This window comes from Bos indicus x Bos taurus, chromosome 1 (genome assembly GCF_003369695.1).
Source record: "Bos indicus x Bos taurus breed Angus x Brahman F1 hybrid chromosome 1, Bos_hybrid_MaternalHap_v2.0, whole genome shotgun sequence".
NCBI classification, from domain to species: domain Eukaryota; kingdom Metazoa; phylum Chordata; class Mammalia; order Artiodactyla; family Bovidae; genus Bos; species Bos indicus x Bos taurus.
This window is the reverse complement of record NC_040076.1, coordinates 53,626,601-53,642,967: the sequence shown is the minus strand read 5'-3', so window position 1 is coordinate 53,642,967 and position 16,367 is coordinate 53,626,601. Positions and strand designations below refer to the sequence as shown.

Genomic DNA, 16,367 nt, shown 5'->3' with positions numbered 1-16,367 from the left:
TGTCTCTTTTGGGCCTGTTTAGACAAATTTTTAAAAATTTGTTATCTATTTTTAGCTGTGCTGAGTCTTTGCTTTGTGTGGGCTTTTCCCTAGTTGAGGTGAGAGGGGGCAATGCTCTGATTGTGTTGTGGGGGGCTTCTCTTTGCTGTGGCTTCTCGTGTTGTAGAGCACAGGCTTTAGGACCCGTGGGCTTCAGTGGCTGTGACGTGTGGTCTCGGTAGTTGCAGTTCCCAGGTTCTAGAGCACAGGCTTAATAGATGTGGTGCATGGGCGTGGTTGCTCTGCAGCATGTGGGATCTTCCCGGATCAGGAATTTAACCCACATTTCCTGCATTGGCAGGTGAATTCTTTACCACTGAGCCACTAGGGACACCCCAATTTTTGTTTATTAATTTATATTCTGGTAGTTTTTGGAACTCTGAACCACGTCCCACACCTCAAACCTTTGTAACATTTTCTCCCACCAAACTTTTCTTTTTCCTTGAAGTAGTCTATTTGTGCAGAATAGAATCAAGTAGAATCAAGTTAATCCATTTTTACCTTCTCACTGGTGGTTGTTAGTAACCTTCAATCACAGTCACACAGATTATTAAAATTAAAAGTCATTTTCTAAGGTTATATATTGATGGAGGGTAGTAGGACTAAGAAAGTGCAAGATGACAGACTGGTGGAAGTTTTAAAATGAGTCAGTGCCCATCATTAACCTCATATGTGGTTAGTGTAAATTGGCATATACAAAATCTACAGCGTTGTCATTCTGCTTTGACATTCCTTACTCAGAGAGTTTATGTAGATGCCAGGTGTGGAATTGCAGTTCTGTAATTTGGATGTTTTAAATTTCATTCATAAGACATACAACCTTATTATGTGGATGTGTCAGTCGTTCAGTTGTGTCTGACTCTTTGTGACCCCATGGATTGTAACCTTCCAGGCTCCTCTGTCTACGGAAATCTCCAGACAATAATACTGGAGTGCGTTGCCATCCCCTTCTCTAGGTGATTTTCCTAACCCAGGGATAGAACCCAGGTCTCCCGCATTGCAGACAGATTATTTACCATCTGAGCCACCAGGGAAGCCCATTGTGTGGATACTGGTATGAAATTATAAGTTTATAATAAAGACTTTTCCAAATTCACTGGAATATTGAGTGGTAGCCCTGTCACAGCATCATTTTCAGGATTTCAAATAGCTCAACTGGAATTCCATCAGCTCCACTAGCTTTGTTCATAGTGATGCTTTCTAAGGCCCACTTGACTTCACATTCCAGGATGTCTGGCTCTAGGTCAGTGATCACACCATTGTGATTATCTTGGTCATGAAGATCTTTTTTGTACAGTTCTTCTGTGTATTCTTGTCCTCTCTTCTTAATATCTTCTGCTTCTGTTAGGTCCATACCATTTTTGTCCTTTATCGAGCCTATCTTTGCATGAAATGTTCCCTTGTTATGTCTAATTTTCTTGAAGAGATCTCTAAGTCTTTCCCATTCTGTTGTTTTCCTCTATTTCTTTGCATTGATCGCTGAAGAAGGCTTTCTTGTCTCTCCTTGATATTCTTTGGAACTCTGCATTCAGATGCTTATATCTTTCCTTTTCTCCTTTGCTTTTCACTTCTCTTCTTTTCACAGCTATTTGTAAGGCCTCCCCAGACAGGCATTTTGCTTTTTGGCATTTCTTTTCCATGGGGATGGTCTTGATCCCTGTCTCCTGTACAATGTCATGAACCTCCATCCATAGGTCATCAGGTACTCTATCTATCAGATCTAGTTCCTTAAATCTATTTCTCACTTCCACTGTATAATCATAAGGATTTTTTTTTTTTTGGTAATACCTGAATGGTCTAGTGCTTTTCCCTACTTTCTTCAATTTAAGTCTGAATTTGGCAATAAGGAGTTCATGCTCTGAGCCACAGTCAGCTCCCAGTCTTGTTTTTGCTGACTGTATAGAGCTTCTCCATCTTTGGCTGCAAAGAATATAATCAATCTGATTTCAGTGTTGACCATCTGGTGATGTCAATGTGTAGAGTTGTCTCTTGTGTTGTTGGAAGAGGGTGTTTGCTATGACCAGTGTGTTCTCTTGGCAAAACTCTATTTGCCTTTGCCCTGCTTCATTCCATATTCCAAGGCCAAATTTGCCTGTTACCCCAGGTGTTTCTTGACTTCCTACTTTTGCATTCCAGTTCCCTATAATGAAAAGGACATCTCTTTTGGGTGTTAGTTCTAAAAGGTCTTGTAGGTCTTCATAGAACTGTTCAGCTTCAGGTTCTTCAGCGTTACTGGTTGGGGCATAGACTTGGATTACTATGATATTGAATGGTTTGCCTTGGAAACAAACAGAGATCATTCTGTCATTTTTAAGATTGCATCCAACTACTGCATCTCGGACTCTTTTGTTGACCATGATGGCTACTCCACTTCTTCTAAGGGATTCCTGCCCACAGTAGTAGATATAATGGTCATCTGAGTTAAATTCACCCATTCCAGTCCATTTTAGTTTGCCGATTCCTAGAATGTCGACGTTCACTCTTGCCATCTCCTGTTTGAACTCAGCAGTGGCCACAGGACTGGAAAAGGTCAGTTTTCATTACAATCCCAAAGAAGGGCAATGCCAGAGAATGCTCAAACTATCGCACAATTGCACTCATCTCACACACTAGTAAAGTAACGCTCAAAATTCTCCAAGCCAGGCTTCAGCAATACGTGAATCGTGAACTTCCAGATGTTCAAGCTGGTTTTAGAAAAAGCAGAGGAACCAGAGATCAAATTGCCAACATCTGCTGGATCATGGAAAAAGCAAGAGAGTTCCAGAAAAACATCTATTTCTGCTTTATTGACTATGCCAAAGCCTTTGACTGTGTGGATCACAATAAACTGTGGAAAATTCTGAAAGAGATGGGAATACCAGAGCACCTGACCTGCCTCTTGAGAAACCTGTATGCAGGTCAGGAAGCAACAGTTATAACTCGACATGGAACAACACACTGGTTCCAAATAGGCAAAGGAGTACGTCAAGGCTGTATATTGTCACCCTGCTTATTTAACTTATATGCAGAGTACATCATGAGAAACACTGGGCTGGAAAAAACACAAGCTGGAATCAAGATTGCCAGGAGAAATATCAACAACCTCAGATAAACAGATGATACCACCCTTATGGCAGAAAGTGAAGAGGAACCAAAAAACCTCTTAATGAAGGTGAAAGAGGAGAGTGAAAAAGTTGGCCTAAAGCTTAACATTCAGAAAACGAAGATCATGGCATCTGGTCCCATCACTTCATGGGAAATAGATGGGGAAACAGTGGAAACAGTGTCAGACTTTATTTTTGGGGGCTCCAAAATCACTGCAGATGGTGACTGCAGCCATGAAATTAAAAGACACTTACTTCTTGGAAGGAAAGTTATGACCAACCTAGATAGCATATTCAAAAGCAGAAACATTACTGACAACAAAGGTCCGTCTAGTCAAGGGTATGGTTTTTCCAGTAGTCATGTATAGATGTGAGAGTTGGACTGTGAAGAAAGCTGAGCCCTGAAGAATTGATGCTTTTGAACTGTGGTCTTGGAGAAGACTCTTGAGAGTCCCTTGGACTGCAAGGAGATCCAACCAGTGCATTCTGAAGATCAGCCCTGGGATTTCTTTGGAAGGACTGATGCTAAAGCTGAAATTCCAATACTTTGGCCACCTTATACGAAGAGTTGACTCATTGGAAAAGACTCTGATGCTGGGAGGGATTGGGGGCAGGAGGAGAAGGGGTCGACAGAGGATGAGATGGCTGCATGGCATCACCGACTCAATGGACATGAGTTTCAGTGAACTCTGGGAGTTGGTGATGGACAGGGAGGCCTGGCATTCTGCAATTCATGGGGTCGCAAAGAGTTGGACACAACTGAGTGACTGAACTGAACTGAACTGTATAAAGACTTTGCAGTTACATGTAAGATATGCCAGTGAATCCTGGATCTGTGTGTTCATTTTCTTTACTCTTTACTACATCTCACTCTTGCTTGTTTACATGGTGGTCCATCACCTGTTCCAGGGGCATTAATCTTTGGGGAAGAGGATGGAGTGTGTATGACGGGAAGGGCTTCAAGTAGTATACATATATTAAATTATTGAAAACAAATTGAACTTCATAAACATACAAATCGGTGTAATAGTGCTTCCTCACTTTCCACCCCAGTTCCTTTTAATCTCTCTTCTTCTATAGAAATTATTCTGCACCTTGAGTTTTAAAATATACCATCTAGTTTTCTTCTTAATAATTGTCAATTTATTAGATTTAATGCAGATATTTTTTCTTCTTTACCTTTTTTTTTTGAAATAATTTAAACTTTTTGAATGGGTTACAAAGATAATACCAAGAATTCCAATGTACTTCACTACGATTCCACAAATGTGGTATTTTACCACACTTGCTTTATCTTTCAACCTCTTGCTCTTTCTCTTTTTATATGTAGTTTGGATCCTTGGGTTCTTTTTCATTCTTTCTATTTTCAGGGTCATAATCTGTTACTGTCTATATAAATTATTTGGCTAGAGTTGTTCTAAATTTGGCTTTGGCTAGTGGGAGCCTGTTCAAGCTGAATCTTATGTTCTTTTCATGTCATCATCATTTTAAAACACTTTTGTACTTGCTGGAACCACAAGATGTTCTGGGCTCATATTACTTTCCTTTTTTCCCTGATATAGCACTGCAGTCATTTCTCCAAGAGACCCTGGTTCCCTTTAGAAGATAATGCTGCACTTCATTCTAAACGATGACTTTTAAAAATGCTGTACTTTATTTTTGAAATGGCTGTATAGTGATCAGTTACTGTATATTGGTATATAACAATTTTGTAAAATATTCAGTTACTATACACTACAGTATAATGTATAATGTGATGTTATATATCAATGCTCCCCTATTGATTAAACTTAATTTTTTCACTCTTTTAACAATACTGATTGTTTTATTTTAGGGCACATGTACAAATACTTCTTTGGCATTCTTAGAAAAATTATTGCTGGATTAAGTGGTAGTAATTTTCAATTTAAATAGTGCTAAAGTGCTGTGTGAAAATACTTACATTTCTATACACCTGACCAATGGTCTGAATTTTCTCAGTGCCCTGATTCTCACCATGATTTGATGTAATTAATCTTTAAAAATGTTGCCAAGTAGCAAATTCTTAGAACCTAGGCAAAACTCATGAAACAGATTTTTCTTCACAGCTCACACAGAAAAACCAACTATGCTGACATTTTTGTCTCACAGTTCTAGCTCCTAGAACTGTGAGATAATGAATTTTTGTTACTTAAAAAAATTTAGCAGGTAGATTAAATATTTCTTTGCACTCAAGTTTCCTCCTAATTATTGAAAAAATTGAGTATATTTTCATGTTTTTGGACACTTAATTCCATAATTTGCTTGTGTGTTTTGCTTATATTTCTTTTATATAGTTTTTCTTATTGATTTTTAGGAATATTTAATGTAGTTAGCTATTAATGCTTTGGGTATTAAATATGAAGAAAACATTTTCCTCTAGTCTGACACTCTTCCCAGGTGCTACAGTGGTAAAGAATCTGCCTACCAGTGCAAGAGAGGCAAGAGGCACAGGCTCAATCCCTAAGTCAGGAAGATCCCCCGGAGGAGGAAATGGCAACCCACTTAAGCATTCTTGCCTGGAGAATCACATGGACAGAGAACCTGGTGGGCTACAATCCTTGAGGTTGCAAGGAGTCAGACACTACTGAGTTGACTGAACACACACAGACTGACACTTGGCCTTTTTTAAATTGAAACATTTATTGAGATAATTACAGACTCACATGCAGTAATAAGAAGCAATACAGCGAGGCTGTGTACCCTTTCCCAGTGGTGGCATTTTGCAAAACTATAGTGTAACATCATAACAAGGATATCAACATTAATATAATGAACAAACTTTGATGCAAATTCACCAGTTCATCAGCACAAGGACGCTTGTTTTTGCTTTTTATAAACACACACCTCCTTTCCTTTTTCCCCACTTGACTTTCTTTAAAAATGTATTTATTTTTTATTTTTGACTGTGCTGGGATTTCATTGCTGCGTGCGGGCTTTCTCCAGTGTGTCGAGCAGGGGCTGCTCTCTAGTTGCAGTGCATGGTCTTCTCATATGGTAGCTTCTCTTGTTGCAGAGCACTGCCTCCAGGTCATGGGGTCTTCAGTAGTTGCAGAACCTGGGCTCAGTAATTGTGGCTCCTAGGCTCTAAAGCATAGGCTCAGTAACTGTGGTGTGAGGGTTTAGTTGCTCCGTGGCATCCTGGATCTTCCTGGACCAGGTATCGAACCCATGTCTCCTGCATTTGCAGGCAGATTCTTTACTTCTGAGCCACCAGGGAAGCTCCCCCCTTGACTTTTAACATTGTTAGTATTTTCCTTTGTCTTACAGACATTTTTTTATTTTTTGAGGTCAAATCTGTTAATACTAATACTTTCTTTTCTCTGCTTCTTTTGCATTCTGAACTCAGAAAGTCCGTCCTTAGCCAAATATGTTTTCTTATCATCATTTCTTTTAATATTTGTAATTTATTTCCATATAGCCTTTTAATCCATCTGGGATTTATTTTTGAAGTTTATATGCATGGGGAAGGATAGATTAATTTCGTGCTTTCCTAAAGGATATAGAATTTAAAAAATAATCCAGCCTTTTTTACTTATGTGAAGTGTATTGTTAATATAAACTAGATTACAACCATTCATGGATTTATTTCTGGACAGTCTGTCCCTTTTCACTGATAGAATTTTTTATTCCTGCTCCATTAGAATTTCTTAATTGCTGTAGCCCTTATAATGCATTTTGTTATTTGGTAAGACTACCCCTAAACTTCTAAAAAATTGCCTACACTTGTAGATGTTCTTTTTTATATGAATATTTAAAACAAGCTTTTCAAGTTTTATTACAAAAAATTCTTGGGTTTTTTTACTGGTAGTCTATTGAATTCATGGATTAATTGGGGGAGAACTAGCATATTTATGTTTTGGTCCTTATTCCCGTCTACTTTTATATAGTTGAGTTTTATAACAGCATAGTATATCATACTAATTAAGAACAGAGCTTTGGTAGTTAGACTGAGTTCAATTTATAGTTCTACCTGCTGTGTTTTTATGGGGAAGGTAGTTAACCTCACAGAGCCTCAATTTAGTCATTTGTAAATGGTAATGATAGTAATGGTATTATATCACAGGGTTGTAGTGAAAATTAAATGATATATGATGTAAAAAGTGCTTAAATTCTTCTTTGGCACATTGTACATACCCAGTAATTGTTAGCTATTATTATTTCTTCACTTAGTTCTGGTATATTTCTTGTTAAGTTTATTCTTGGGCATTTTCTGACTCTTCTTAGCATTCAGATAAGACTTATTTTTTTCTTCATTGCTTTTTCAAATTATTTATTTGTTAGTTTACTGATGGCAAAGCATTGACTTTTTGCCTGTTGATTTTATATCTCACCATTTACTGAACTATTTTATTCTAATAGTTTTCAGTTAAATTTTATATGTAGTTTTTATCTTTAAACAATGATGGTTTTATGTCTTTATTTCTGTTGTTGTTCATTTGCTAAGTCGTGTCTCTTTGAGACCCCATGAACTGCAGAATTCCAGGCTTCCCTGACCTTCACTATCTCCCTGAGTTTGTTCAAACTCATGTCCGTTGAGTTAGTGATGCCTTCCAACCATCTACTTATTATTTCTTTATTTCTTATTTTAACTAACTAGCTAGTTAAATAGAAGTGGTAATAGCAGACATGCTTTTTTGTCTTGTTTTTGTCTTAATAGAGTTTTTTTACATTTGACTATTAGATGTGATGATTATTCTAGTTATTATTCCTTTGAATCAATGCCTTTTCAGTTTCAGGAAGGCAGTTATTTCTAGTTTATTGAGTTCCTTTTATTTTTTACATCAGAAAGTAGATATTAAATTTTAGTCAGTGCTTTCTGATATCTGTTGAAGTGATTTAGATTTGTTTTTCTCCTTTAATCTGTTAAAGCAATGTATTAATATATTAGAGTTTATAATGTTGAACCATCCTTGCTTTGTTCAAATAAACCCAACTAGTTTATGATGTATTATTCACTGTGTTAATTTTGCTAGTATTTTATTTAATGTTTCTTTGTCTCTATGTTTACATATGAGACTGGCTGTAATTATGCTTTTATTATCCTTATCTTACTATTGGTGTATAGTCCATAGTAGAATGAGCTGGAAAGTTTTTCACCTCTTTTGTTAGTTTAAAAGAGTTTATATAAAATGAATCTGTCATTTACCTATAGGTTGGATAGAAGTTCCCTGAAAATTTTGTGGTCCTATTACTACTATTTTTTACTTTTCAGTTGGGTTATAACTGTTAATCTATTCAAAATTTAAAATTCTTAGGGCAAATTTATCATTTATAATTTCTTATTAAAAATACTCCTTTTGTTTAGATTTTCAAATTTGTTGATATGGAGTTTTATGTAAAATATTCTTTTTTTTTTTTAATTGAAATACAACTGCTTTACAGTGTTGTATTAGTTTCTGCTGTACAACAATGTGAATCAGTTATGGAATGAAAGTTGCTCAGTTGAGTCCGACTCTTTGCAACCTCAGGGACTATACCAGTCCACGGAATTCTCCAGGCCAGAATGCTGAAGTGGGTAGCCTTTCTTTTCTCCAGGGGTTTTTCCCAACCCAGGGATTGAACTCAGGTCTCCTGCGTTGCAGATGGATTCGTTACCAGCAGAGCCACAAGGGAAGCAGCTATATGTATATGTGTATCTTCTCCCTCTTGAGCCTTCCTCCCACCCCCCCAACCCCCCACCAATCTCACCCCGCTAAGTCATCCCAGAGCACCAAGTTGAGCTTCCTGTGCTATACAGCAGCTTCCCACATACGATAGTGTATATACGTCAGTGTTACTCTCTCAATTCGTCCCACCCGCTCCTTCCCGCCCTGTGTCCACAAGTCTGTCTCATCATCTGTGTCTCTATTCTTGCCTCACAAATAGGTTCACCAATACCATTTTTCTAGATTCCATATATATGCGTAATTATATGATATTTGTTTTTCTCTTTCTGACTGACTTTACTCTGTATGACAGACTCTAGGTTCTGCCACCTCACTAGAACTAATTCAAATTTGTTCCTTTTCATGGCTGAGTAATATTGCATTGTATAGAAGTGTAACACATCTTCTTAATCCGTTCATTTGTTGCTGGGCATTTAGGTTGTTTCCATGTCCTGGCTATTGTAAATAGTGCTGCAGTGAACGTGGGGGTGTATGTGTCTTTGTGAATTACGTTTTCAAATTGTTCAGGCTTAATCGCTCTTGTAGCATTTTTCCCTTTTTGTAGGGGCTAGGATTGTATGACCATTTCCTCTGGTCTGTTGTGCATGTGATTTCCTTGTACCCATGTTGCTTTCAGTTACTTATCATCTTCTTAACATATTCAACCCTTATGATAAAATGGAAGAAAGCATGGACTCTTGTCACAGATTCATGATGAAAAAAGGCATGTCATGGAATTGACTGCCATCAAAAGGGCCTTTCGTACCCCTGGAATCCATCACAGTTCCAGATCTCAAGCAACTAGAGGAACCCATCTGACAAAGCAATTCTGAAAGCAATGATATAATACAGGGTCACAGAGTTGAAATTTTGTACCAAGTAATGTTTTGAAATTAGGTGCCATATTGTCAGTGTATTTCTAAATTGACAGTCATTGGACAGCATTCTGTAATGTCTCTGGTTTATGTCTTAACTGAGCTGCCTGGGAACACATCAAAAGTTACAGCTTCAAATTGTTATAATGTGCTTCTTACTGTACTATGGTTATGGTAGAAGCACTTTCATTACTTTGCGAAGCTTATAACTTTCCTTTTAAATTACCTCTTTGAGTTGACATTTATCTTAGGTATAATCTACCTTAAGGTTAAATTTGGTTATCCCCTTTATAGTTCAGAACTTAAACTAGTTAAAAATCTTTTTGCACTTCTGTATATTCAAGATAATTTAGGCTTTGTTAGTTTCAACTTCAAAAAAATCTTCATAGATTTTTTAGGGACTTTGGCAGTAAATTTAGAAAAGTGTCTTGGTTATTATAACATACAACGTTTTCATGAGTAGAAATATGGCACCTCTGAGATATTCCAGAAGGGATCTAATTTAGTCCAGTACCTGGATTTAAGAGTCATTTTCTGAACTGTGGAAGGATACCCACTCCAATATTCTTGCCTGGAGAACCCCATGGACAGTATGAAGAGGTAAAAAGATATGATGCTGAAAGATGAGCCCCCCCAGGATGGGAGGTATCCAGTATACTACTGGGGAAGAGTGGAGGGTGATTATTAATCCTCTAGTAAGAATGAAGCAGCTGGGCCAAAGCAGAAATGATGCTCAGTTGTGGATATGTCTGGTGGTGAAAGTAAAGTCCGATGCTGTAAGGAACAATATTGCATAGGAACCTGGAACATTGGTTCCATGAATCCAGGTAAATTGGAAGTGGCCAAGCAGGAGATGGCAAGATTGAACATTGGCATATTAGGAATCAGTGAATTAAAATGGATGGGAACAGGTGAATTTAATTCAGATGACCATTATATCTACTGCTGTGGGCAAGAATCCCTTAGAAGAAATGGAGTAGCCCTCATAGTCAACAAAAGAGTCTGAAATGCAGTACTTGGGTGCAGCCTCAAAAACGATAGAATGATCTCAGTCCATTTCCAAAGCAAACCATTTAACATCGTAGTAATCCAAGTCCAGGCCCCAATCACTGATGCCTAAGAAGCTGAACGGTGCTGTGAAGACCAGAAGACCTTCTAGAACTAAGACCAGAAAATGTTGTCCTTTTCATCAAAGAGGGTTGGAATACAAAAGTTGGAGGTCAAGGGATATATGGAGTAAAAGACAAGTTTAGGCCCTGGAGTACAAAATGAAGCAAGGCAAAGGCTAACCGAGTTTTGGCAAGAGAACATGCTGGTTGTAGCAAACACCCTTTTCCAACAACCCAAAGAATTGATACTTTTGAATTGTGGTGTTGAAGACTCTGGAGAGTCTCTTGGACTGCAAGGAGATCAGGTCAAACCAGTTAATCCTAAAGGCAATCAATCCTGAATATTCACTGGAAGGACTGATGCTGAAGCTGAAGCTCCAATACTTTGGCCACCAGATGCAAAGAGCTGACTCATTGAAAAAGATCCTGATGCTGGAAAAGATTGAAGGAAAAAGGAGAAGGGGACAGCTGAGGGTGAAATGGGTAGATAACATCACCAACTCAATGGACATGAATTTGAGCAAACTCTGGGAGATAGTGGAGGACAGAGGAAACTGGTGTGTTGCAATCTGTACGACTGCAAAATGTCAGATCCAACTTAGCAACTGAAAAACAACAGAGACTCCTCTGTTGTTTATTCTAAATTAAACCAAGGAAGTCCTGAAAATTTTTCACTTATTTGGCAAATACTTATTGATGAGGATGATAGCCTCATAGAGGGTACAGCCTGATGGGGATACAGTCGGTAAACAGGCAGTGACAAGACTAAGTGTTATGCATGCACGCTCAGTAACTTCAGTCGTGTCTGACTCTTTCTGACCCTATGGACTGCAGCCCGCCAGGCTCCTTTGTCCATGGAGTTCTCCCACTCCAGTGGGTTGCCATGCCCTCCTCCCAGGGGATCTTCTCCACCCAAGGATTGGACCCAGGTCTCCTGCATTGCAGGCAGATTCTTTACTGCTGAGTCACAGGGAAGCTCAGGTGCGATGAAAAGGAGGCACAGAAAGAGGGAAGCACTGGAAGAGAGTGATTCACCCAACCTTGGGGAGTGAGGGAAGGCTTTGACAGCAAATGAGATCTCCTGAAGCGTGAAGAGGAGGTAACTGAAAATGGCCAACGAATTGAAATGTGCCAAGGCTTGAGGATTATAAAGCTTGATCCCATATCTGGAGAAGTCGGTAGTCCTGAATGGCTAGACTGAAGCTGGCAGAAGATCAGACTGGAAAATTGAGTGGTGTCAGGGTCATGAAGGACCTTAAGAATCATATAAAAGCATTTGAAAATGACATTGATTGGCCTATTTCATATACAGATTTCCTACTTAGCCGCCTTTTTCCATCACTGAAACATCATAATAGCATAAGTATTATTGCCATTCTGTTAGTCACAAGTAAATGAGATGTTAATATTAAAAGGTTTGTTTACAAGATTGACCCTTGGCTGGCTTCTGGGAACTTAGCTGGTAAACAGCCCCCCATCACTGATACAGAACTTTCTCTTAACAGATAAAGGTGGCTCACTGTGTGCAGACTGTGTAAACAACCTGATTTATGCTGAGGATCTACATTATTTCTGGGACTCCGGAATTTTAATACATGCTAGGCAGAGGGTGCTTATATGACCAGCCCCAGGGAAAAAACAAAGTCAGAAACAACAAAGACAAAAAAACCTTGAGCACTCACTCCCTTAACGGGCTTCCCTAGGCAGAAGCATCACACACATGTTGCTACATATTCATAGCTGCGGAAGAGTGTTGTCTGTGTGACCCTTCATGAGGGGCACAGAACGTGAGAAAGCCAGGCAAAGATCCTTCCAGACACCGTTATCTTTTCTGTAAGAGTTCCTGTATATCCTTATACATCTCCATGATAAATCTTAGCCTTGAGTAGTTATATGCTAAGTCCCATGAGACTTTCTAGTGCATTCCCCTCCTCACAAAGGAAGGGCTTGAGGATCCCTTACACACGTGCTGTGAATGTTCATTGAATATGTATTGAATGAGTAGAAAATGACCTATTAAGAGGTAGAAGGATTTGTGTCCTTATTTTATATTTGTGTGATGTTTTTTTAATCAAAACTTGTATAACTCAGTTTGATCTCTTACCTTATTTCTCAAATTCTCAAACTTGGCTCTGAATTACTTTTGACTTTTACCTTCAAATGACAGAGAAGTGTTAGCTTTGAGGAAAGTTAAAAGAACGCTTCTAGCTGTAAGGGCAATTTCAAATTAGGAGATCCAGAAAGAATTTGAATAATGGGAGAAGTACTCAGAATTTTTATAGTGTCCTAGGGTGACTTTTTTTTTTCTTTACAGGTAAGGTCTTAACTTGCTTGTACAGCTTCTAATATACTAATAATCAACTTCATTATTGCAGTGCTATATCTTCATGCACACAGCCTTTCTTGTCACATTAAAGCTACACTCATATTTGCCATTTAAAGACCACTGCCATTAACCTTGGGTTTCCCTGGTGGTTCAGAGGGTAAAGAATCTGCCTGCAGTGCAGGAGACCCACATTCGATCCCTGGGTCAGGAAGATCCCCTGGAGAAGGAAATGGCAATCCACTCCAGTATTCTTGCCTGGAGAATACCATGGTCAGAGGAGCCTGGGGGGCTACAGTCCATGTGGTTGCAAAGAGTCAGACACAACTTAGTGACTAAACAACAGCCATACTAGATACTTTTATATAATTAATATTGGGAAATTCTACTGAAGGCTTACTTTAAAAGAATTTATTTTTAAACAATTAATGGATTTATAATGAGCTTCAGATCCCACCTGGAGGAACTTACAACCAACCAGGAAATCCTTAGACTGCAAGCCTATGGGCTTTGTCATCATTTTTATAAATTCCTTAGAATTCTGTTCTTTCTCACTGAGTAACTGCCAACATTGTGACCCATTAAGCAGCAACACCTCCACCCAGACAGGCTTTATATTTCTTTTCCATCAGCTTGCCTCCCTCTGGACTGAGGTGGGATTGTAAAAATGATAGGTTTACTACTCCCTGCTTTCTGTTTGTGCCTTATAGCCTTCACAGCAGTCTTTTCTTGGGCCTAGTAGATGGAGAGTGCTACTTCTTCAGCATGGCTTGGCCTTTTTTGATCTTTATTTCTTGTCTATTTGGAGAGGATTTACAATTTGTAAATATACTTTAATATTGAAGGTCCCTGGAGTTGTTGGTGTTCGGCAACACAAAGACTTCTCAACACCATGTGGTTTTACAAGAGCAGTTTTCCTCGTAGGCTGTTTACTTTGTTCCGCTTCAATTTCATTGCCTTTCCATCCTTTACTTTTCTCTTTTTATTTTTCAATTCCATTGTTGGATTCCTCCCTTCAACTGGCCATTAATATTTATTTTAATCCTTATGTTAATACTTATTTTAGTTATAGAATGAAGTTTTATGTTTCTTGTTCATAATTTTCAAAGTAAATTAAACATTTTATTGTATTTCTCTCCACACAGTAACTTCATGGAAATGCATTTCATTAATGTGGACCTAGATTCTTTTTGTTATGCTTAAGCAAGGGAATTATTTTGTTTATTTGATGTGATTTTGTCCTTCTGGGCTGATAGTTTTAATGAAAAGTATCTTTTCTATTGCTGATATAAGTCTGGGGGTGTGTGTGTGTGTCAGTTGCTCAGTCGTGTCTGACTGCGACCCCATGAACTGTAGTCCACCAGGCTCCTCTGTCCAAGGAATTCTCCAGGCAGGAGAACTGGAGTAGGTTGCCATTTCCTTCTCCACTGATGTAAGTCTGCTGCTGCTGCTGAGTCGCTTCAGTTGTGTCCAAATCTGTGCGACCCCATAGACAGCAGCCCATCAGGCTCCCCCATCCCTGGGATTCTCCAGGCAAGAACACTGGAGTGGGTTGCCATTTCCTTCTCCAATGCATGAAAGTGAAAAGTGAAAGTGAAGTCGCTCAGTCGTGTCTGACTTTTTGCGACCCCATGGACTTTAACCTGCTAGGCTTCTCTGTCCATGGGTATTCTCTAGGCAAGAATGCTACAGTGGGTTGGCATGTCCTCCTCCAGGGGCTCACCCCAACCCAGGTCTCCTGCATTGTGGGAAGTTCTAATCTAAGTGTAGGTTATTCAGGTAAGCCCTTGTATTTAGGGGTCTGTGAGTGTTATAAGATTTGCTGGTATTTGTCATGTCATTAGGTTTAGGAAAAAACTTTCTGGAGTTGCTAGTAGTAATCATTATGACTTGGTAGTCTTAATTTTTTCTTCTCACATAATGTCATTATTATATTCAATTATTTTCTTTTCTAGTTTTCCAGAGAGATGGTCATTCAGAGCCTATACATCTGTTCTATATTTTGATCCTTGGATGAGAATATTTATTCAGGCCAAAAGAGTTAGAACAAAATACCTCTGCTATTGCCTCTACAGACCCAGGTAATTCACCTTCGTTCAATTGTGTTCATAGAGTTTTCATTTGTAAAATACCCCCCGACCCCAATTGTTAATTTGATTGGAAGAGTTTTACAATGGCAAATAAAATTTGAACTGCATTCTGGAAGGTTTGCTGAAGAGTAATCATATGAAACAAATATTTGGCCATAAACACAGTATGGTGTAGTGAACACTGTCACTCAGATTGTCCGCCTCAAGTAGGAATTTGTTATTTACTGCACTGAATCCTAGGTGCTTTGATTGTGATAGGTGCTATTAAAGAAAATCCAGTTCTCTTACATTTTCTTTTTATACAATGTATTTGAACTATTAAATCATATACATATATGTATATGTATATTTTATATATAGAAAGAATATATGTATAAATGTGTATCTAATTGATTTATATTTTAGCATAAGCTTTTTAAAATATTTATATATATATTTGCATATTGTATAACTTACCTTGTACAACTATGTGTGCGATCAAGACAGTCTTTTCTTAGTGTGTGATATGTGGGTGGTCATTCATTTCTTTACTAAACATTTATCAAAACCTTCTGTGAGTTTGAGATTGTGCTAGAAAGATAAGATTAGCTCTAGCTTTCAGTTTACTATCTACTGAGGAACATTTAATGCTTGTACACTGTGTGTGTGTATATATATATATACCCTTTGATATGCATTATTTTAGTTGACTTTTGCAGTGACACTGTGGGTTATGTTTTATCATTATTTAGAAATAAATAAACGTCAGAACTGGATAAGAACTCAAATTTTCTTACTCTGAATTCTTTATCAATTCAAATTCCATGCTCCTTCCCCAACAGCACACTAATTCTATATAATAGATCCACATTTGTTATGATGTCTTATTTTCTGGAAAAGTAGTTGCTGTCCTGAGGCCTTGCAATCACTCATGTCAATACTGATATTAAAAATTGTGGATCTCTGAATTGAATGAGCTGACCACACACCAATGGATTCCTCAAAAGCTTTACTTTTGATTTCTGATTATACTGCAGGTCATATTTTGAAAAATGAAGTATACGAAGCCTGAGACTTACTCTATAAATCTATTCGTTCCCTAAATCATATCAAAGTGATACTTCTTTTCATCAGCCTCATTGTTCTGGAAAGTACCAAGAGTCTCCTGGATCAATCAATATAGCTGATCTTTTCAAATTAAAT

At 38.1% G+C, this 16,367-nt stretch overlaps 1 protein-coding gene across 1 annotated transcript in view; it reads left to right on the top strand.

The window, feature by feature from the left end:
- MORC1 (MORC family CW-type zinc finger 1) overlaps positions 1–16,367 on the top strand; it is a 151,708-nt gene that overhangs the window by 19,113 nt on the left and 116,228 nt on the right. Inside the window, 1 exon segment of the mRNA XM_027550561.1 lies at positions 15,051–15,176. Coding sequence (XP_027406362.1) covers positions 15,051–15,176 — 126 coding nt within the window.